General features: G+C 45.8%; 2 protein-coding genes across 3 annotated transcripts; both read left to right on the top strand.

Annotated features, from left to right (window-relative positions):
- Window positions 1–19: 19 nt before the first annotated feature.
- On the top strand, window positions 20–8,573 carry LOC125711716 (ion channel TACAN-like). The gene is made up of 13 exons (XM_048980929.1): window positions 20–451; window positions 874–945; window positions 1,844–1,962; window positions 2,132–2,239; window positions 2,503–2,562; window positions 3,787–3,882; window positions 4,120–4,209; window positions 4,553–4,618; window positions 5,028–5,089; window positions 6,652–6,744; window positions 7,107–7,171; window positions 7,632–7,700; window positions 7,881–8,573. Exons 2-13 carry the CDS (start codon window positions 880–882, stop codon window positions 7,992–7,994), a joined length of 1,008 nt encoding a protein of 335 aa, XP_048836886.1. The 5' UTR covers window positions 20–451; window positions 874–879; the 3' UTR covers window positions 7,995–8,573.
- Window positions 8,574–11,700: 3,127 nt separating this feature from the next.
- LOC125711433 (NADPH--cytochrome P450 reductase-like) lies at window positions 11,701–21,862 on the top strand. 2 transcript variants are annotated; one of them, XM_048980311.1, is made up of 16 exons: window positions 11,701–11,829; window positions 11,905–12,107; window positions 14,897–14,945; window positions 15,254–15,382; window positions 15,480–15,629; window positions 16,520–16,644; window positions 16,829–16,918; window positions 17,134–17,232; window positions 17,433–17,549; window positions 17,649–17,767; window positions 18,072–18,253; window positions 18,549–18,698; window positions 18,810–19,077; window positions 19,188–19,333; window positions 19,477–19,562; window positions 19,906–21,862. In XM_048980311.1, exons 1-16 carry the CDS (start codon window positions 11,782–11,784, stop codon window positions 20,048–20,050), a joined length of 2,106 nt encoding a protein of 701 aa, XP_048836268.1. In that variant the 5' UTR covers window positions 11,701–11,781; the 3' UTR covers window positions 20,051–21,862. The 2 variants fall into 2 exon arrangements, with proteins under 2 accessions (XP_048836268.1, XP_048836269.1); XM_048980312.1 differs by lacking the exons at window positions 11,701–11,829; window positions 11,905–12,107 and adding an exon at window positions 13,713–13,889.
- Window positions 21,863–23,324: the final 1,462 nt, after the last annotated feature.

Here is a 23,324-nt window from a genome sequence, read left to right as displayed (position 1 = left end):
GGGTTAATGACAGGAGTAAGGGACAGGGGGGGAGATGCCCTTCAGTGATTGGCCGATCAATCCCTATTTTCTGAAAATACCACCTTAATAAACATGTCGCTGGGAGAATAGGCAATGCGAAAATTAGAAGGATACCGGGATACATAGATAGGTCTGGCTTTGTGGAGTTTTTGGGTGGATGTGAAATGTCACGGAAAGCGAGTATTTTTGGGTTTTATTTTATGCGGTTTATTGAGAATTTTAGTACTAAGGAAAAGATTAAAGACTGCCCATGCGCCTTTGGCATTTATGTTTTTTTCAGTGCTGGTCGGACATCAAATACAAGCTGCTTTCGCTGTCAAAATCATCACCTGGCAGGCCATTAGGTTTATTCAGAAGCACAGTAGCTTATATTGAAAAATGTCCCTTTGAAATATAAGAAAAAGTTGCAATCCATAATCATACGAAACAGGTATCTATTCCTACAGTCCTTAAATTAAATGCGTTGTCATACAGATGTCAATAAATGAGTAAATCAAAACCACTTGTGTATTGTAGCTATTTGTGACCAATATAGGCCTACGGACAAGACCAAATAGCATATTTTAATAATAATGTCTTCCAGATTGCATTTGTCTCTAGTCATTCTTGTCATAGGTTTTTATATTACCACTGCCGTCATTGTAATGATTGAATGAGTATTGAATGTTTTGTTCCAGTAGTTCCCTACTTAAAGGTGATAATAAATATAGTTACTGATAAGAGGAAATGTCGCAGTCAGTGATACGCATGTTTTAGAAACTCAGGCTGTCTGTTTAGTTCTTTGGCCTGGTTTTGTAGCTGCAATTTCTGTCTGGCTTAACTGATTTTAATTTTTTTTGTATTTTAAACCAGCGAACAATGTCGAGTCATTCTGAATGTCTCCAAGAGTGGAAGAGCCTGGAGACAGAGTATCAGCAAGTGCAGGTAAACTAATTACACTGAACTAAAAGCCTACGTGAATTATCCTAAGTTCATTTACAGATGTTGCGTGTTGACTCTTAAAGTCGATTTTTCACAGTTTCACATACAGAAATCTATGGGCGAGAAGACTGAGTACCCGTGAAAGCTATTCTGTCACATTATACAGCTCTTCTGTATATATTTTTAAAAATATGGTTAACTAACCGAATCGTTTATCTATTAGTTTTAGTGAATTGGCGAATGCGCATCCGCTTTTGTCACGCTTCTAAGTTATTAATGTTGCATCGATGATAAAAATATGACAGTTCAGCCATCTGCAGAACGAGATACATGTATTTCCAAAGCTTTAATGGCTTGTAACGCAATTAAATCTAAACAAATTATTTTTATCTAACCACGACTCAATATGATTATTATAATACAACGTAGTTTTAATGGATACTTTATTGATGATAAAATCCGTTTTGGCGTGTATAAAATGTGTCAGTATTTTCTAAATATCTATCGCCGACTGAAGAGCTGTTGTGTTATAACCGAACTTTAACCTGTTCTGGTATTACGGTTTATTGCGACAGTAACATTGTCTTTTTGACCTTCAAACGACTTACAGCAGTGTTAACCGGGTTAATGTTAAAATAACGAAAGTGTGATAATAGGCCTGTAATTGCATTAAAACCCAGTTACACAGAATGATTTCGTAAATGGTGTCCATATCTACGGTAAAGGGACCGTATAACGTAGGACGACTGCTTTGCTTCTCTCTTTATGTCCTTTTGGGGGTTATGCTGTAGTAGCCTTGACCTGGTGTACTCTGGGATTTACCCATGTATTCCTTTTCCTGTTGTAATTCTCTGGAGCACACCTCAGCCCTCATGCAAATCCAGTCATGTGATATGTCCAGGAGACCCACAGGTTGTACAAGGAGAAGCTGGAGGAGGTATCCAGACTGCAGGAAGCGTGCTCCGTCTCCATCGCCCGGCAAAGGAAAAAACTGAAAGAAATATCATACCTGCTGACAAAGTGAGCACATCTCCTCACCCCCTTCGATATGTTCACTCACTTCTGTAATTAAGATCTCAGTCGTATTATCCAACAAAAACACATGACTTCGTTCTGTACCACAATAACTGTAAGCAGGTCACTTACTTTTTTGTGTAAATTAATGGCCTTTCTTTCTTTGCATACGCAGGGGGGTGAAGTCAGATGATGCTGGTGATATAGACAAAATCCAGGCATTAATAAAGGAAAGGTCAAATGTCTTTTTTGAAATGGAAGCCTTTCTGCCAAAGAAGAATGGGTAAATCTACTTGGGACTTTGGTCATTCTGCTTTGACTGCTTGTGGCTTGTAAACTTGGGGCTATCTTGCCTTAACCAGAACAAGACAATGACAAGTTTTGATTATTTAGCGGGGGAGGTGAATATTGGACCATATTAAATTATTACCAGATACAGTTCATGGATATGTGGACTTAGGCATTACAGTGTATTTTAATGATCCATTATTAGTTTATAGAAAGCAGTTATGCAAAGCTTACTGTGTTTTTTTCCTTTCTCTATAGACTGTGTCTCAGTTTCGTCCTTGGCAATGTAAATGTCACTCTCCTGAACAAGCAGGCCAAGTACGTCCACGTTCACATTCTCTATGTTCAGTCAGTAGACGGTTGTACTTCTGTTGGAACCTCCCTGCCTTGTTTTTGCAGTTTTCAAATGTAAGGCATCACCGTCCGTATACCACAGCCTATCGTGTTCCTCCTCATCTCTACACTGTGTGCGCTATTATGTAAACCGTGAATTATCTGATATCTCAGAAATCAATGTTTGGATGGTAGTGAATATTGAACCGAATTTGCATTATTTATGTATAAATAAGTGGTCAAAAATCGTGCCACGTTATGCAATATTTGGAGCGATATTCATGATTCACAAAATATGCACTTTTCACTGTGCTAAGCTGTTATGCAAACCTATGTAATAACAAAATAATAATGAGAACAGTAGGTTCATGGAGGTGGTTGTTACAGAAACAGATATATTTCTATCCATCCATTTCCAGTACTCAGGGTCCAGGGTCAAGGGGGTCCGGAGGGCTATGAGCGCAATGCAGGGAACAACCCAGGATAGGGTGTCACACATGCAGACCTCTGGACAACTTGGAAACTCCAGTTAATCTCAGCATGCTTTTATACTGAGGGGGTAGAGCAGAGTACCCGGAGGAGACCTACAGCTTGGAAGCAGCTCTAGGCCCATTCCATACTTCACTTTGTGGTTGCCCTTCCATGGAGTTCAAAAATCTGGTTTTACATATTTTCCAAGCTTGCAGAATATTCCGTATCTTGTCAGTCTTGATGCATTAGTGTCACCAGCCTCGTCAAGTATTTCTTTGCTGTTGACTAAAGTCTTTTTTTGTTAGCACTTGCTTAATGAATAACAGTTTACCCTGTGAGTTTTCATCTTTTTCGCCTTAACTGACCTTTTTCTAATTGCATTTCATTCTGCCACATACTTTATGGCAGGACGGTCTCTGGTGATCGTCTTAGCAATTTCAAGCTAAAAACGCAGCAGCTGGTACACGCCGTGAATGAAATTCTCACAGATCATGCAGATTACTGCCATCAATGCCAAATAATACTCCCTAAGAGGGAAGGAATCATGAACGAACTCTGATAAACCCTTTTGCATAATAGCATGACGAATAGTGCAGCGGTTCATCCGGGAGGTCAGTAAAAAGGCAGTGGTGGTCTGTAATGCATTTTCGTTTGTACTTTCGGTGAAGCTCTCACTCCGTGTTTGTATATCAGCAACTTGCGGCGCCTCCTGACCGAGGCCGTGCTTCTCCCCACTAGGTTTGCCTATAAGGATGAGTATGAGACCTTCAAGCTGTGCTTCACCATCCTCATTCTGCTCTTCGCCTTCACCTGCTGCTTCATTGTCAGTAACAGGTAAGACTGAGCCGGGCCTGAGCTTCCAGGGAAATACCAACACACAGAGAGGGGGGTGGGGACGGCACTGAAAGTTGTTGGAGAACCACATTTTTACAATGTCTTTCTGGACACACCTTTTGGTGAGCGTGGGGATGGATAACTTTTTCACTATTCGTCAGCCGTTGCATTATCATTAGCTCGCATGACCTTTCTCGTAATTGATGTGTTCATGTTCCCCCTCGTCTGTCCTGACAGAATAGTGGATGCCATTTTAAATTTCTTGCTGGTGTGGTACTACTGCATTCTGACTGTCCGCGAGAGTGTCCTCATCAGCAACGGGTCCAAGTGAGTCACAAGAGGCAAATTAACACCTACTAGGTGCCAACTTCTTCCTCAAAATCGAATTCTTCGTACTTAGTGGCAAAGTAGATGTGGTATCATAGATTTACCATTGGCTCTGTGTCATGGATGTCAACATTTGCAAGGACTTTAAACACCTCCGGAAATACCTAAACCCAAATGGTCTGGTTTATGATCTTCAGCTGACAGTTTAACAGCAGTCACGTGATCTGCCCAAAGTCCTTCGCCTTGACACTTGCAATACACAGGACTATACAAAGTGTTTGAGAGTTCACTGCATTTGCAGTAAATAAACTGAAGTGTTGCTCCTGTCTGTCGTAATCTGCAGGATTAAGGGCTGGTGGGTGTTTCACCACTACATCTCCGCCTTCCTGTCTGGGGTTATACTGACCTGGTGAGCGCCACAGAACCAATCCCTGGATCACTGACATGAAAGAGCACACAGCACTTAGATCCTGCCTTTAGACCAGTTGTTCTCAAACTGGGTCCTCAGGACCCACTGCCCCATACACATGTCCCAGCTGTCTTTCAGCTTCAGATTGACTGAACACACCTGATCCAGGTAATCAGCAGTGTGTGGGGCAGGGATAGCTGGAAAACAAGCAGGGCAGTGGGTCCTGAGGACTGAGTTTGAGAACCACTGCATTACAGTGAGAGTGTTCTGCAGTGTTTCTCAACCCAGTCCTCATGGACCTATTTAACATATTTAGCCCATTTAACACCAAATGTGTTTTATGAATCTGAATATTAACTGCAGATCAGACCCTGCTCCCAATGTTATTCCTCATCTTTACTGCCCATAGGCCAGACGGAAATCTTTACCAGGTTTTTAGGAAGCAGTTCCTCGCCTACTCATTATATCAAAGTAAGTACAGAGACTTGAGAAGTTCTTTTAATAGTTAAAATGATTTTTGCATGTTTTTTCCTATATTCACTACAGCATAATCTTCACCTAATACATTATATATGGACAGAAGTATTGGGACACCTGACCCTTACAGGAACCTTTATGACATCCCATCATAAATCCCCCCCTTGGTCCCCCCTTTGCAGCGATAACAGCTGCCACTCTTCTGGGGAGGCTTTTCACAAGATTTTGGAGAGAGTGTGTGGGAGTTTTCGCCCATTCATCCAGAAGAGCAGTTGTGAGGTCAGGCACTGATGTTGTACATGAAGGCCTGGCTCACAATCTCCATTCTAGTTCATCCCAAAGGTGTTTGATGGGGTTGAGGTCAGGACTCTGTGCAGGTCAAATAAGTTCTTCCACACCAAACTCTCCCAACCATGTCTTTATAGACCTTGATTTGTGCACTGGGGCACAGTCATGCTGGAACAGAGGGACCTTCCCCAAACTGTTCCCACAAAGAAGCATATAATTGTCCAAAATCTCTGTGTATGCTGCCGCATTAAGAGTTTCCTTCACTGGAACTAAGTGGCCAAGCGGAACCCTGGAAAAACAACCCCACACCATTTTCCCTCCTCCACCAAACTTTACAGTTGGCACAATGCAGTCAGGTACAGTAGGTAACGTTCTTCTGGCATCAAACAAAAACCTGACTCGTCCTTCAGACTGCCAGACTGAGAAGTGTGATTCATCACTGTACAAAACACATTTTCTTCACCATGCTTTACACCACTCCATCTGACACTTGGCATTATGCTTGATTATGTGAGATTTGCCTGCAGCTGCTTGGCCATGGAACCCCATTCCGTGGGCAGCAGTTTGGGTCCCGGTGCACAGTTTTCATGCTGCGGTTAATGTCATAGGAAGTTTGGAACTCTGCAGTTATTGAGTCAACAGTGCTTCGGAAATTTTTACGCATCTGTGCACTCAGTGACCCCGCTTTGTTACTTTGCATGGTCTCAGTTTCTATTGTTCCTAAAAACTTCCACTTTGCAGTAAACCACTTACTGCACTCACTTTGGAAAATCTAGCAGGGAAGACGTGTCATAAACTGACTTATTGCAAAGGTGGCACCCTATTACAGCACTACGCTCGAAATCACTGAGCTCTTCAGAATGACACATTCTTTCACAAATGTTTGTAAACCTGACTGCATGGCTGGGTGCTTGATTTTATACACCTGTGGCAATGAATCCGAATGAAACACCTGAATTCAATGATTACGAGGCGTGTCCCAGTACTTTTGTCCAGATAGTGATGTTAAACCTAGCAGCAGGTCATTGAAGGGCATGATCCTGAAGTACAAAGCCTCACCCATCACCTGCCAGTTCATGTACAGAGCCGTGGGCAGCAGTTTGGGTCAAGTTACTCTTTCAGCTCTGCTTTTGTTGCTATGGAGACAGCCCACCCTGTGCCCTAGGCGACTGAAGAGGCCTCCCTACCACATTCTGAATTTGTATCCCTCGTCTCACCGGGGTGAGTCTCAGCATGCCAGTAAGAGAGTGTGTGATTTGTTCCTGTAGGCTTTGTGCAGCTACTTCAGTACTACTACCAGAATGGCTGCCTTTACCGGCTGCGGTCCCTGGGAGAGAGGCACACCATGGACCTGACTGTAGGTGGGTGAGGGGGCGCTGGCCCAGGGGACTGGTTGACATCACTGGCAATTTAAGCTTTAATGGCTACTGCACCCGCTGCCACCTGTTTGGTTCAAAGGACAGCAGCTCAATGTACAGGAAGCTGAGAACATATATCTATATTTTTTTCTAAATCAGTTATTCAGATGTTAAAGGCCACACATTACCCAGAAAGATGTGTCACTTTGTCGGAAACCAGCATGACTCATGGCTCAGACAAAGGTGACTGTAAAACAAACATCACGCTCTCTAAGGAAGGATAATGTTGCACCTATGGCTGATGCATCTAAGGTGACATCAGCTTTGACTTGCTAATCCAGCGGCTTGGTATATTTCTGCTCCAGAGGGCTTTCAGTCGTGGATGTGGCGGGGGCTGGGCTTTCTCTTGCCCTTCCTGTTCTTCGGTCATGTAAGTATCCAGCAGCATGTGTGAGATCAGCTTCTCACCTCCAGGCTCTGGGGAACCTGGCGGTACCTATTTTGCCAAGTTGACTTCCAGGCAGGTACATTGAGAGCCAGGTGTTGTTCACCCCCCCAATAGAATGGCTCCCATTGTTGGGACCTTTTTGTTTGGCCAGAGTCAATAATTTATTATCAAATAATTTGTTTTTCTTTTTGCTTAAGAATCTAATACTACTGCCTTAGTATAGCAACCATTCAGGACATGCAGGTCATATCCATATATTTACAATTGTATAGTAAATACAAAAAAAAATGAAATTAGAATGAGCAAAAAGAAAATAAATACTGCATAGTCCATAGTCAGACCATGAGAGTCATTGAAAGTGAGCAGTGCTGAAATCCTGGAGCCTGAGAACCTGAACAAGCAGGTAAAGCTCTGTGTTTGCATTGCACTATATCTTTGATAGTTCTGGCAGCTGTACAACGGACTGTCCCTTTTTAGGATGGCTCTTCTCCCAGAGTGTACAGATTGGCAGGTCAGTGTCCTTGCAGACGGCACGTGCCTCTCCTATCTCTAACATTTATTGTAGAAACACTTGTTTGCTTAATTAGGTTTGCAGAACTTTCCTAGTCGATGCGAAAAATGCGCTTAAAATTCATGGTTGAAATTAAAAATCCGCATTCATATTCATGTCCTCCTGTCGTATCCCTGACAGGTCGCTGTGTGTGGCTCAACTTTCCTTGCTCTCTTCTCGGGGAACTTCTTAACCACGATTGCTGTCGTCCACCACAAGTTTCAGACAAAGAACCAGGCAAAAGTAAAAAAGTAACGAGAGACAAAAAAATGAGTCTGGATGACCCTAATCATATTATATTTGATTCTTTATTTAATGTTTAATTCTGTGCACTGTCCGCTATGTAAAGCAAAAATAAAGCGTTTTTGGCACTTTTGTAGCAGCCACATTATTGAAATGCAGTTTGTAGTCAAACTGAAAGTTACAAGGGTGGTGCACACACAGTAAAGTACTGACAGGAATATATGTACAATAATACTGTGCAAATTATGTTTATCACCCTGCTAATGTTATTAACTATGTAATAACTGGCGTACACAAAATAAAAAGCTGAAGGGCTGCCAGAGAAGAGCTCGGGCACCTGGAACGTGATGCGTTCGTGTTTGCCTGGTGCATGGAGAAAGGCTGAAATGAAGGTGTGCTCGTCAGGGCCAGCAGAGCGCAAGGTGTGACGTCTGAGTGACAAGCCGAGTCTTGAGAACGGAAACCGTTCCAGAAACTCCAGTATTTAGTGCCAAATTATGTTTTTTTGGCAGCGCCCAGGGCCCCAATAATCCTAGTGTTTCCATTTTTGCCCATAAGGGTGAAATTAAGTGGAAGGTTTAATTATGTGAATGGAAGAACAATCTCTATAATAAAAACATTCCTGATTAAAAATCTATAAATACATATGGCCTGTTTATTGAGTTACTGTTACCTATAAATATTGTGTTTGGTCAAACAAAATATAACTAGTTTACTACAACCAGTAGCAGAACAACTGTACACTGGGACAAAAATGGACCATACCCCCCCCCCCCTTCCTAAATTCACACCTAGGGACTGACTATGTCAGTTGCAGCAGTTGCAGATGATGAAATTTAAGTAGCCTCCAAATATCATACCAATCATGCACTGCAGTAGTTAGCAAATTCCAGCAAATTTTTCATGGTAAGTACACCTCGACAACATAGTTTGACTGCATAACATTACAAACTATTACATTTTTCTTTATTCCCACAATAATTAGATTGTATACATAAAAATGAGATATAAAAGTGGTATGTCGCAAATTCATATAATATGTATGACATCAGTGCCTTAATCCTCAGAAATGTTTCGCATGTATATGAGATTTGCAGTCGGAGAGTGACCCTCTACGTCACTGGAAGTTGCCCCGGTTGCCCCGCCCACCAGTCCGCACCTCGCTACAATGACGTTCCTTGACGCACTTGATAAATGGTAAACTACTGCGCTTATCGTAATCTACACAAAGGACAGACCTGCTTTAACCTAATCGGTCGCTAGATGTCGTAGTACAACTTTTCGTCAGTCCGTTTTGCAATTCATTATTTAAGAACTGAACTGCGATTAATTGCATTATTTGGATACTCGTAGTTTAGCACATAGTAAATTTTTACTTTTAATAAATTAACTTAATGAAAGTCTGCCAAATAGGTAGTAACTTAGTCATATGTTAAAAATAAATCTTACTATGATAAACAAATATTCAAAAAGAGGTACTTCGGACGGCACATAATTACATCTCAAATCAACCATGAGAATTTTAGCAAATTCGTCAGATTAAATGTGTAACTATTCTGTTTATTTGTCAGCAATCCGTTCATAACGTTATGCTAAATTAATCAGTACTATGGGCTCTGCTATCTATATAAATAACCCACCCAAGGTCATTTCCTTAGAAGATAACTGGACGTAAAGTAGTGTCAGGGACATTTAGACAGTCTGTACTACCTAGAAAAATTATGTAACCATGAACTTCACTCGCCTTTTCATCAGCATACAAGTTTGAGGGTCGGAACTAACAACATCATCTAAAAGCGCCGACGTGGACTAGACCATCATAAATGAACGTGTACATAAGAATCCTGGAAAAAAACACAAGCTACAAAAGACGTTCAAAAATATCATAATTTATTATGCTAGAGTAATATACACAAAAGTATAACAATGTTTTTTGAGTCTTCCTTGAATATTTTGAATGTCACATCACTTTGAAGGTGATTATATCATCCCTCCACCCCAGTTCGGTGCTGAGCAAGTCCTGCTGCCCGAAAGTTGATCGGCGCACGAAAGTGACGCAAGAGCATAAAGTTGCCGTATTGGCGGTGGTGGTGAATTGCAACAGGGAAGAGGGATAAGTAAGTGTTTTCCTCATTAAATTATACCTCTAGCGGGCGATATTTAAGGCTTTTATAGATGTTTATTCCGAAACCGGTCATCAGTAGAGGCGGTCTTTTACTGAGATAAATGTCTCGGTTGTCAGTAATGTGGCTACGTGTCAATGTGGTGAGCTGAATAGCTACTAGACTGGCTGGTCGGTCACCGGCTCTGCGTTAAGCCGGGTTGCTGTCTGCTCCTCCGGTTGTCTCTCTCTAGTTTATGATCGATAAATAATCTTAGTTTATTAACTAATCGAAATGTTATCGCTTCGTACTGTTGGCACGTGTACTTTAAATGTCACTACAGTAATACTTTGTATATAAGAATTTCTGCTTTACTTTTCTGATTTGCGTGACTTAATACCGGTAGTTGTGCAATCGTCGCTATACGTGACAAAGGGCTTGGGTAAGCAGTTAATAATGTATGGGTCACGCCTCCTCGTTCGAGTTCATGTGTGTTTACTGGTTATTAACTGATGATTGTTCAGTTAGTGTAAACAACTGCTAGTTTTATTTTAAAACCACGGATTTTAAGGTTAGTTCTCTCTTGCCCGTACATTTGCTGTGTTTTTCTGCTCCTGGTCATCTGGATACCGACCTTCTGGGGTGCTGGTTCTTAGACCGACATTTTCAATAGCACTTTCTGCATTTTTCTTTTCGGTGGCGCGATAGTACTTCTGTCTAAATTCCCACTTCGGTGCAGGTCTGCTGCTCGTGCCTATAGGCTCTTATCACCACGCCCCCCTTCCCGAAACAAAAGACGTTCTATAGTTCTATTCGCTTTTTGTCTGTGCACAGTTGATTGTAGGTATTTATGTCGTATCATGAATTTGTGAAATAGATGAAAAGACTGATTTAAATAAATTGTCCAGTATGACACAAGGCTGTACTTTCAAGTACTACCGTTTGTTAATGTAACTGGCGTTTCGATTGGGTAGTTTGTTGGGTATCTGTTATTGGGTACAAATTGGGTGATAAATTCAGTGTCTTTCTGTATCTTTCCAATATGTCATCTTCACATCTCGCGGGCCTCTGATACTACGTGTAATTAAAGTTCTCAGTGTGACACAGTAATTGCTTCACAAGCATGACTTGGCAATTTATACAATGCCAAATGTCTCATTGTTACTGGGTCCCTGTTACAACATCACCGTGCCCAGGCTTTGTGACATTCTATTCCGTTTCAAAGAGATTCACGGTTTGTGTCCCAGTGCGATTTTGGGAGAATCTAGAACTTGTCATTTTACATTTAAAATGGCAAACGCAGAAAATGTATGGTGAGGAGAGGAGATATTATCATACAAATGTGTATGTGGGCACGTTTTGGCCTTGTGGGGATATTTTTCCACTCCTCGCAGGTAATACCTCAATTTTATAAAAATCTGTGACTGCAATGAAAAAACTAAAATAGCGAAAAGTATTTTGTTTGATTACTTATGATTAAGGATATGGCTGGGTACGTGTTAAGGTTATCATTGAAGGGATTAGGGTTTTCCCCAAGAGATTAGTACAAACGTGTTGTGTGTGTGTGTGTGTGTGTGTGTGTGTGTGTGTGTGTGTGTGTGTGTGAGAGAGAAAGAGAGAGAGATGCTGACATTTCCTATTATGTCATTGAAGAACCTAAACGCAGTGGGAAAGAAGAGTGGCCATACATATCACCAATGACGGAGTACAATGCTTCTGTTCCTCTATCAGAGCTCCATTATAGAGTAAATAGGAGCCCAGAACATATAATGAAATTTAATTATCTCTGGGAACCCGGGTTTCAGTACACTGAGTCATAGGCTGCCTCTGGATCTGTCCTCAGCGTCGTGTGGGCAGGATGGCGGACCTTGCTGGGTACCCCGGAAACTTCAGGCGAGGAGGAGGCTCTCTTCAGCAACTTTGACATCTTCCTCTTCTCCCTCATCGTGGGCCTGTTGATCTACTGGTTCTTCTTCCGGCAGAAGAAGGAGGAGGTGCCCGAGTTTAAGAAGCTCACCACAGAGTAAGTTATGGCCTCCACTGCGTCCCGCTGTCTGCCGCTCCGTCTGGGGCGTCAGGGAGACACACCTGTAACACTTGTATACAGTTACCCTCCCTGACGTTCGACATGCTGTTTGCGTGCAATCAGCTCAATTAGCATATCAAATCAGTGTCTCATAAAGTGTTACAGGATAAGAGGTAAAACATGATCGCTGTCCCCTTAGGTGAAGCCTTGACATGCTCTAAGATATGAAAGGAACTGCAGAGATTGCTCACATGAATAGGATACACTCTGTGCTGTACTGCTGTGCACTCAGTGATTGGTGGAGTGGAGTGAGGCAGTGTGAAGTAAAGTAAAGCCCAGTCGACGTGGTGCTCCCTCAAGGCTGTTCTGGTGAAGTACCGTCTATGGCTCTCTGTTACGATCGACTTCCAGGGCATTGGGGGAATATGGTTTGGTAGGAGCTGTGAGCCTTATGGCTTCTTGCTGGACAGTCCCATTTTTACTCCCTCCAGCAGCAACACTGTACAGCTGGAGGGGAGCAAAAACATGGACCTTCTGTGGGTCCCCAAGGACTAGGTTGAGGAACACCGCTTCCCTGGAGCCCTCCGCGGTGCCTCCTGTGGGGCTCATCTGCATGTGGCTCGCAGGCACGTGCTCCTGGCTATCTTATCTGCTGCTGAGCGTATGGCACTCGCACGTGTGGTCCGTCACCAAGCACCGCGCCACGCGGCGTTCCGCATCAGTGCACCAGGCTTTTCTCCGGCGGGGAGGGCCCAGAGACAGAAGCGAGCTGATTTACCACTAACTGGCTCTGTGGGACACCGCCCCCCCCCCCCCCCCCCCCCCCCCCCATTGGCACAAACCCCAGAGAAGTGTGAGGAAGTGGCGGGGGGGCAATGAACTCCAGGGGGGGGTTTCCTACTTGTGTGTGAGTGAGGTCATGGTAGCTTTTCGCCGTGCTGCCTGCATGCGCTTGGAGGCTCCATTACATTGCAGAGGAGACCAGGCTAGCGGGGTCCCCCATGGCGGACAGAGGAGCGTCTGTGAGCTGGGGCCGCCTCCGATTGGGCCACCCTGCCGCCCCCAATGTACCCCAGCCTTGTCGCAAATGGGATCCTTGTATGATAGATTAGGTTACTATGGTGACGCTGTTCCTCAGCCCAGGGTCGTGAAGCGGGCCGTATTCAGCCTGTTTCCTTTTAAAAAAAAAAAAAAAAAAAACGGGGGGGGGGGGGGGGGGCGGTGTGTAGTTATGATAAGTGTTTCCAGGGTTACTGAATTGTGGCAAAGACTTTTTTGTGTTCTTTTATTCCCAGCAGGGGAAAATGGGGATGGGGACAAGCAGAGAGCGTAATGTGTGGATGTGTTTGTGTGTGGGACCGCAGTTCCGCCACGCTGCGTTAGGGGACATTTCTTCTCGGTGTCTCTGCCACCCCCCCCACCCCCCCCCCCACCCCCCCCCCTCCCGTGGCTGCCAGATGCGTGACTGATCCGTGGAGGTGGTAATGGGTCATGGACAGCCCCCACCAGCTTGCCCTCCGCTGACGAGCCTTGCGGTGGGGGAGGGACCATTTGAGGGGGGGGGTGAGTTTGGGGAAAGGGCGGGGGGCTCAGTCCGGAGGAAGGTCCTGGGTTCAGTTCTGGTGTTGCCTTTGGTGGGGGGTGGCTTGCACTTGTGGGTTTTCGGCGTCTGGCTTCCTCGCTGCGGATTAGACGAGCAAGCTGGTGTGGCAGGACTCTGAGGACGGCCATGGGATGCTTGTGCAGCATGTCGGAAGAAGGAAGGGAGCTCACGGAGAGGTCAGTGGCGGTCTGGGCGCGTCTGGGGGCAGGGTGGCACCATGGAGCTCCCCGAAGCCTCACGTCGCTCTTCAGCGCTTTTGTTAATTGTTAATTGTGGCTGATAGATTATTGGTCCTAGTTTCCTGTGTGAAGTTTTTGGTTGAGGGGGCGGTCGTGTGCGATTAACTCGGCTCGGCCAGTCTGGAAGGTGGGCGCCGTGTTTTCTGAATGCTTCGTGTGAGCAAATTCGGTTTCTTTAGCCATGAGACGCCGCTCCCCCCCCGTGTGTCCCTGTCCGGGGTCTGTGGGGCTTCTGCCTGTCAGCCAGGGTGTTCGTACCCAGGGGGTGCCGGCGCCACTAAAATGCCAGGCAAAGTTCAGTCTCCTTGTCTTGCCGCAGGTTCATGACAAATTGTTGCGCAATAGGGGGGTGGGGGTGTCTCCGTCATATTGCATGTTTTGCCATTGAGAGATTGATGAATGATGTTTTCACAGAGCACGCCCAATCGGTGCCCCAATTCCCAGGGAGTTGGGGGTGGGGGACTGTCTCTGTCCCATCATTGTTCTGATGCTAGAAGGTTCTGGAGAAGCTGGGAGCTCGCCGGCTGCCTGCTTGCTCTTGTGCCAGTGGACCTGTTTACCGTCCAGTGTGAGAGGCATTTCTGTTCCCCTCGGTCCGGTTTTTGGCCAGGTTGTACTCTGCAACATTTTCAATCAGTCTGTGGATTATTAGTGCTCTGACTTGTTGCCTGTGGAATGTGGTGGCCGAGGTGGACATGGGCAGGATAATGCAGAGCTCCACCGTCAACAAGGGTGAAACGCAGGCAGCAGCCCAGAATGGTGCAAGAACTCCCCAACTCTGTAGTTAATTTTTTGTTCTTCCTGCTTTTCTCTTAACATCCGCCCCCCCCAGAAAGAGTGATTATTGGTGGGGGGGGGGCTCCTTGCTGCAGGGTCACAGACCTCCCAGTCCTTGCGTCTGTTTCCCTCTGATAGCGATGCTGACTCTGCCGTCTTCCTTACAGGGCCGCCCCCACGAGAGAGACCAGCTTCATTGAGAAGATGAAAAAGACGGTAAGTGTAGTTTCGTTATTCAGCTGCTGTGTATCTGTGCCGCCACCAATTTCATTCATATAACATCAGCTTAGGCAAGAGGGGCTTTGACCGACTCTCTACCTTCCTGTACCAGTGTGTAATTTCCCGGAAATCTGTCAGTGTTTACAGGGACAAATCATTTCCCAACATTACACTGCTGCTGGGTGGAACGTATTACTTTTGGAGGGTTGAGGATAGCACACAGACACTTTGTTACGTGGGTAAATCTCTATGAGATGAGTAAATTACATTCGGTTTTTAGTGGAACCCTCTGCCTTCCTTTCCAGGGGAGGAACGTCGTGGTGTTTTACGGTTCCCAAACGGGCACGGGGGAGGAGTTTGCCAACCGGCTGTCCAAAGACGCGCAGCGGTACGGGATGAGGGGAATGGCAGCTGATCCTGAGGAGTATGACATGGTGAGGACCTACCCCCCCAAGATGCCCTTCGCCTCTTTGGACTATTGTCTCCATGGAGCGTGTGGCTAAAATGCATCAAATCACCTTCCGCCCTCAGTCCGAGCTGTCCCGCCTCACCGAGATCGACAACTCGCTGGCTGTCTTCTGCATGGCCACATACGGGGAGGGGGACCCAACCGACAATGCCCAGGACTTCTACGACTGGCTGCAGCAGGGGGAAGTCAACCTGTCTGGTGTCAAATACACGGTGAGTCCCTCTGTGACCCATGCGAGCCACCAGCCGCTCAGCTGCACCGTTTGAAGTGTTAATGCTTATTTCAGTTGGCCAGAGGTCATACTCACCCCCTCGGCTACGTTTCTGGCTGCTTTTAGTCGCATTCTTTCAGGTTTCGTTCAGTTCTGCTTCGGAAGATTGAACAATAGCAGCCTCTCCCCTAAAGATGACTTTGGGCTTTAAGGCCCCCTCCTCCAGGCTGCGGGGAGCAGAAATATGCAGGGGGTCCCGTACCCCCCCCCGTTGGGTGGGGGCCTTGGCTTGCAGTTCGGATCTCTGCCAGATTCAAGCTGCGCTTTACCCAACTCTCCCCACCCCCCGCGGCATTTGTGGCTTTGCTGGGATTTCCACTTGACAGCACTAATAAGGCTCCGTTGGGCGGGGGGAGGCTGCAAATTGGATACATCCAAGAATCATTATTTGGGGTTTTTTCCCAATGTTTCTTTGGGGATCTGGCTGCAGGGTGTCATGCTAACCAGCGGCCTTTGGCCGGGGACGGGAATGGGACAGCCTTTACCCCCAGCATAAAGGCGTCTGTGCAAGGACTCTGCAGTGAGCCTTTGTGGTGCAGAGGCCTTTTCACTGGTCGAGGTCCTCACAGCTCTGTCAACCAATCAGTCCTTTCCAAAGGCCAGTCAACGAGTCTGCCTACCACTGAGACCTTCCTGGGTGGTAATGGTGGCTTGGGGCAGTCCCACGAAGTTTTCACACGAGTTTCTCTGAGTTTCAGTATGGTTTTCTCAGTTTTAGCCAGAATGTGCTGGTTTTTGGCCCGAGTGCATTTCTGCTTTAAAGTGACCGACTTGCCACCAATAACGGTTCACACCGCTAGGCACCTGCTTATCGTTGTGCTCCTCTTCTAGGTTTTTGCCCTTGGGAACAAAACGTACGAGCATTACAATGCAATGGGAAAGTATGTGGATAAGAGACTGGAAGAACTGGGTGCTAGTAGGATCTTCGACCTTGGGCTGGGAGACGACGATGCCAAGTGAGTGATGGATCTGTCAGTGTTTTATTTGTTGTGGCAGCATGAGAGGTTGGTCTGAACCGTTGGGGTCAGCTCAGCGGTAGTCTCAGACCTCCCCCAACCACTCCACCCCCCGCACTTTTGGGGGCTTGTTTGCGTGAAGGTCTCCGCTTTGGCTAACAGCTTTCACGGGCTTTCCCCTCAGCCTGGAAGAGGACTTTGTCTCTTGGAGGGAGCAGTTTTGGCCAGCCGTGTGTGAGCATTTCGGAGTGGAGGCAACAGGAGAAGAATCCAGGTCTGGAGCCAAGTCTTTGTCCCCCCCACAATGGGCTGGAGGAGCTCGGAATTCATTGGCCCCTAGCTTTGTGTTGCTAATTTGCATATCTTGCGATGGTTGGCTGACATCAGCTGCTGCATAATGAGGAGCGGAGCAGGCGGGGCGTGCCTCGCTTCGTATCAGACCCCACCCATCGGGCACTAGGTTGATTCTCCGCTTCTTTGCCCTTACAGCATCCGTCAGTACGAGCTGGTGGTGCACACCGACTACAACATGAACAAGATCTACACTGGCGAGCTTGGCCGTCTCAAGAGCTTTGAGACTCAGAAACCGTGAGTTTGGCTGGCGTCCTCAAGGCCACTGAGGACCTGAGCGTTTTAGTTTTCCAGCTTTTTGCATCTCTGAGGGATCTACAATGATCCATCAATCAATCCCCAATAACCCTGTAAATCACGCAACGTGTGTTGCAACTCATTTAAGGGGGGTCAGCTTGAAATCCCTAATTTTTTGTTGTTGTCCCTGTAATTCTCAGGCCTTTTGATTCCAAAAACCCATTCCTGTCATCGGTGACCGTCAACCGCAAGCTGAATGAGGGAGGGGACCGACACCTGATGCACTTGGAGCTGGACATCACAGGGTCCAAGATTCGGTAACGCTGCACCTCCAGAATCCCTTGCAGTACTCTGGTGTGACCTTGACCTTCAGGCTAGAGCTCAAGATTAAGCCCTTGTCGTTCTCCTTTTCTCAGTTATGAATCCGGAGACCACGTGGCGGTCTTCCCCGTCAACGAGGCAGCTCTCGTGAACCAGATCGGGGAGATCCTTGGTGTGGACCTTGACGCTGTCTTTTCCCTCAACAACCTTGACGGTATGAGATTGATGATGCTTTTGATCCCGTCTTTGGCCATGGCCGCCTAGCTCTTGTCATTTGCTGGTTATTAAAACAACAAGCTGTAATTGACGTGCGTTTGATAGCTGTCAGGGCCAGCAAACGTGGGTGTAGATCGTTTACCCCGAATCTGAGCCGTTCCATACAAGTTGAGTGAGCTGAATGTCTGTAAATTTCTTGATTCCAGTGTGAGCTTCGTGGCCCCATAATGCACCTGCAGGGCACCTTATTTAAATAACTTGGTCACCTGACAGTTGCGTGACTGGCTGTTTTGTCCCTGCAGAGGACTCCAATAAGAAGCACCCTTTTCCATGTCCCACCACCTACCGCACGGCGCTGATGCACTACCTGGACATCAACAACCCACCTCGCACCAACGTCTTGTACGAGCTGGCGCAGTATGCCTCTAACCCCCAGGAACAGGAGAACATGCGCAAGATGGCATCTTCCTCGGCCGAGGGGAAGGTACCTGTCCGCTCGCCACCTTGCCGTTTGACTTGATGTGCGTGCCATGTGCTTTTTAGCCCATTTATTGTGGTCCAGTATAGATAAGAGGACAGTTAAAGGTCACAGTTGAGCTGCAGCACTAAAGTTTGCCTGTAGATAATTAACTGGGGCACATGTTGGTGATTTGAACTATTGGACAGTAAAAACCTTTGAATTAGATCTGTGTTTGTCCATGTCCTCTGGAGGGCCGTCAGGTCTGACGAGGCTGCCTTACTCCCGGCCGCCTCCTGCTTAATGAGCTTCTGTTTCGCAGGCTCTGTATCAGAGCTGGGTGCTGGATTCTCGCAGGAACATCCTGGCCGTCCTTCAGGACTTCCCATCTCTGCGGCCGCCCATCGACCACCTGTGTGAGCTGATGCCCCGCCTACAGGCTCGCTACTATTCCATCGCCTCCTCCTCCAAGGTGAGACCACCCCCCCCCCCCACGCCGAGGGGGAGGGGATGCCTGCTGGAGCCACATGGACCCCCCTCCCCCTCCGAATGACAGAAATGACGGCTCCGCTTCTCCTCGCAGGTTCACGCCAACAGCATCCACATCTGCGCAGTGGTGGTGGAGTACAAGACCTTGACGGGCCGGACCAACAAGGGCGTGGCCACAAACTGGCTGAAGAACAAGGTGGTGACGGACAATGGGCACAAGCCCGCGGTGCCCATGTACGTCAGGAAGTCCCAGTTCCGACTGCCCTTCAAGCCCAGCAGCCCGGTGATCATGATTGGCCCAGGGACCGGTATCGCTCCCTTCATGGGATTCATCCAGGAGCGAGGCTGGCTGAGGTCTCAAGGTGCACCTTCTCCACCTTCTAACGTCCAGAATACCAGTGTTGTTGTTGTGGTGTTACTGAGATCTCTGTCATCCCTTCTAAAAGCTTTCAAATAAATTCCTGTCTCGCAGGTAAGGAAGTAGGCGAGACCGTGCTCTACTATGGCTGTCGTCACAAGGCTGAGGACTACCTGTACCGAGAAGAGCTGGAGGAGTTCGAGAGGACAGGAGTGGTCACGCAGCTCAATGTGGCATTCTCCCGAGACCAGGGAGAGAAGGTGGGGGAGCTCTGGAGTCTCATGGGACAGAGCAGACGTCTGTCTGCATGTGTTTTCTTTGTTTGTTCAGGACATGTCAACTTTGGGACCCATCAGACTTTGCCCTTTTTTTCCCCCCTGTCCTGTCTGTGTTGATGCTTCAGGTGTATGTGCAACATCTCATGAAGAAGAACAAGGAGCATTTATGGAAGCTGATCCACACAGATAACGCTCACATCTACATCTGTGGGTGAGTGCCGGTTCTGTGAGGCCTCATGGCATTCTGTCACGTACGAAGGTCTATGTCTTGGTTTAGAGACCAACAGCTGTACCTGTTTGGACATTCCATACCAGAGCAGCTCATGTTAAGTATATGGCATAGTGGTCCAATAGCAGGTTCCTCCAGTGAGCTGCAGGCTTACGGTTTTAGTTATTTAGCCGATGCTTTTATCCAGAGTGACGGATTTTTGAGAAGGCGGTCAGTCCCTCGAGCATCTGGCAGTTAACCTATATAAAGAAGTTAACCTTCTGAGCTGCACACCTCGGGTTTGCGAGACCGTATCCTTAAGCGCCGCTCTTGCTGCCCCACCCAGGGATGCCCGCAACATGGCGCGCGACGTGCAGAATACCTTCTACGACATTGCCGCCGAACTTGGGGCCATGAGCCACGCTCAGGCCGTGGACTACATCAAGAAGCTGATGACGAAAGGCCGCTACTCGCAGGACGTCTGGAGCTGAAGACCTCGGACGTCTGACAAACAGCCCAGCTCGCACGCCCCTCCCCGCACATTATTCCCTTTCAAACGTGAAAAATCTCCCTGCTCACATGTTCAATTTGTTCCCCTCCTGCCTACCACCCTGTACATCTTTAACTCTTATGATTATCTCCTTGCAGCCTGTCCAGCAGTAGACCGCTAACCAAGCAAACCAAATGTCTCTGTGGCCGATCAGCGATGCAGCCATGGGGGACAGTGGTGTGGGTGCAAATGATTTGAGCAAAATGTCGTGTGATGTCATTGGTGTCTCTTATGTGGAAAATGAGATTTATTGTACAGCCTCAGATCGTGTGCATTTTGGGCAGCTGATTGTGGACATTAATGCAGACTTGCAGTAGCAGCAAACCTTATGCAGCCAGTAACTGAAAACGAAATGAAAGGATGACGAAAAATGTGATAAGCATTACTTACGGAGAGAACGCTGAGTGTGTGCATGTCTGGGAAATGCTTCCGTTAAACTGTGTGTGTGTCTGAAGATACTGTCAGAGTGCTAATTACTATTCCTACACAGCAAATGCTTACTGTACATATACTGTGCAAAGTTTAGTCAGTGCCTACATGTGAATTGGCCGTGCACGTGCCGTTCGGTGTTTCATTAACAGGCCGTGAGAACCGTAGCCGTGTATGTGGTTTAACATGAACATGGCAGTTTTGGTTAAAAATCACTCATGTTAGGTTGCCTGCGTGTAATTCTATGTGACCTCAAAGTGGAAATAAGATAGATGGCCTTTTTTTATTATTTTCTCTCTCTACGGACACATTCAAAGTAGTAGACACAGCCGCCATGCCAATATTTTAAAGCCACTGTATATGTCTATTTCTGACTGAAGGATTTAGCTTCCTCCTAAGGTCCAACAGCAATTTCTTTAATAGGATTTGAAGGCGTGAATATCTTGGTCATGAACCCAACTTCTTAAAACCACTTAACTATTCTTTAAATATTATATTATTATTATTTATTATTATTATTATTATTATTAATGATAACAGGTTTTGCTGGAATATTAAGACATTTGCTATGAGGAGCCCATCAAAGGTTAAAAACCGTTGTTAGAATATGTTGTTCCATACTTGTGGCGATAGTATACTTTTAAAGACAATTAACCAAGGTCACGGCTGCATTTACAGGTTGACTTCTATAGAACTACCAGAATCAATAAGTTGGTACAGAATAATAGCAGTCGAGAGGTATTTTGTTGAAATCCATTCTGGAGTCAGCTTGGGGTTTATTGTTCATGCCTGAAGGCTGAACTGATGTAAACGCCCCAGTCCGTGGTTGGCACTGATGCCATGTCACATTGTATGTGCTTTTTATTCATGGCTGAGTCTGTTGATCCATATGCCGTCAACCTAGTGATGTTCTGTTCCAGAGGAAGCTCACTGAATGTCACTCAGTGCTGTTATGCAACAGCGTGAACCATAACCACAGCAAAAACAGTATGATGCTCTAAATGAGATTTTTTTTTAATCATTCGACTGGATCATATAGTATAATTTTATATGTTACACTAGTGCCTTCCCTTGTATTCTCTGTGGGCTGCAATATCCGAAATGATTTTTTTAATTTTTTTTTTTATAATGACTTTCATATCTTCTAAGCCAAACGTTATAGAATGTTTTGGTGGGGCTGGGATCGAGATTATATGTGTATATATGAGAAACTGGTACTGTTCATGTTACATACACACAGTGTGATCCAGTTTTATATGCAATGTTGCTTTGTTTAAAAAATAGGCAAGTGTTTTTAAAGTAATAAAATGTGAGATTAAACCCATCCATATTTCTATGACTGAATCTGTTTCATCATTGATAACATTCTGGTTTTTGCAATGAAATGACTGACGGTCATTAATAACTGCCAACTACACATGCACGCTCCTTGTGCAACTTAAAGCCAGGCGCAGACTTTCTGGATGGATGAATGTTCATTGCGGCGGTCTCTTCGTGTACATGCACGTTTCATCCATGTTAAAAATCTGTTCTGGCAAATATCCTCCTACAATAATCAGCAGCTGTCTTTGCACCAGCACTTGTAGCCTCACCGCTAACCTTGAGATATTATCTCTGCTTAAACTGTTTGAACCAGCCAGAGGTACCTTAAACTGCACATCGTAATCAAGGCCTGCTTTTTGTTTTAACATTTCGAAGAGCAACAATGCCTTTGCTGTTATCACAGTACTTGGGGGATTTGCTTTCGGGCCTGGTCTTCTATCCACGTTGCAAGGAGCTTTTCCGTGTCCAATATCAGGCCTTTCCTCTGTTTAGTCAATACTGTCGCCTTCATGGAGGCACGTCCTTTAACAGCTTTTTTTTTTATTCCCTCTTTATTTTTCAGGATGGTGGTTGTGGTGGAATGTGAAAAGCAAAAATGATGTGCCATGGCGCTAACATATTTTCTACCTTCATGCTGCTTTATCATGTTCAGATTCTTTTCCAAGTCGATGCTAGTGTCTCTTCCTGGATTCCTCAGCAGGTTCCATTCTTTTGGGAGCCATGGCGCGCTTAAATTTAGTGACAATAAGGTGTAGATTGCACGGCGAAATCAATGCACGTGGTAGCAAACAGTGGGAGCTGAGAAAAGACGGTGCAGAGAAATGTTAGTGTATATATTTTTAATATTTTATTGTAATTTTTGCACAGTACAGTAAGTTTTTTTAATGTAATGAAATAGCACAGTACAAGTACTGCATCTATCATATATGCTTATTTTAGCATCCTTCACATATACATTCATTTATGCATCATTTTTTTGTATTTGCATTTTAGCCCCGATGCCAATCTTCCTTAAAAAAAAAAAGCCAAGCCCCAGGTAAGCTTGACCCCCTGATCTTTTCAATATGTACATGCATACTGTAATACAAGTTAGATATGGACAGTGGGTTAGGGTACGGCTGGCAGCGCTGCACATTCTTCTGCACCTGTTACACTAAACGATACAGGCTAACGTCCTACGTCCACTTTTAGGCATCTCCCTATCAGTGTATATTCATTACTATGGACCTGGAACGTAAACGCAACTCGACATTATTCGACATGTACTGACTGGTGTGAAGACGACATGTTCCCACGTGACCCTAACCGGAAGTATCTAGAATGTTCCATATAAGAAATAGGGGGACTTCAGTACAACAAAGCCTAGAAGACTAACAATGGAGCTTCACCGAATCGCCACACCAAAACCGAGAATAAATGCGAATTACACCATTGCATACACTGCGTTTACGTATTCTTCGACC

The sequence above is a fragment of the Brienomyrus brachyistius genome, chromosome 17 (assembly GCF_023856365.1).
Source record: "Brienomyrus brachyistius isolate T26 chromosome 17, BBRACH_0.4, whole genome shotgun sequence".
Classification (NCBI taxonomy): domain Eukaryota; kingdom Metazoa; phylum Chordata; class Actinopteri; order Osteoglossiformes; family Mormyridae; genus Brienomyrus; species Brienomyrus brachyistius.
Note: the sequence above shows the minus strand (reverse complement) of the source record. Positions and strands in the feature narration are given on the sequence as shown.

Coding starts and splice junctions, on each gene's coding strand:
- LOC125711716 (XM_048980929.1), top strand. CDS start 880: ATGTCGAGTCATTCTGAATGTCTCCAAGAGTGGAAGAGCCTGGAGACA. Junction 1,963..2,131: donor ATATCATACCTGCTGACAAA/GTGAGCACATCT, acceptor TTGCATACGCAG/GGGGGTGAAGTCAGATGATG. Junction 6,745..7,106: donor CACCATGGACCTGACTGTAG/GTGGGTGAGGGG, acceptor TTTCTGCTCCAG/AGGGCTTTCAGTCGTGGATG.
- LOC125711433 (XM_048980311.1), top strand. CDS start 11,782: ATGACGGAGTACAATGCTTCTGTTCCTCTATCAGAGCTCCATTATAGA. Junction 14,946..15,253: donor TTGAGAAGATGAAAAAGACG/GTAAGTGTAGTT, acceptor CTTCCTTTCCAG/GGGAGGAACGTCGTGGTGTT. Junction 16,645..16,828: donor CTGGGAGACGACGATGCCAA/GTGAGTGATGGA, acceptor CTTTCCCCTCAG/CCTGGAAGAGGACTTTGTCT.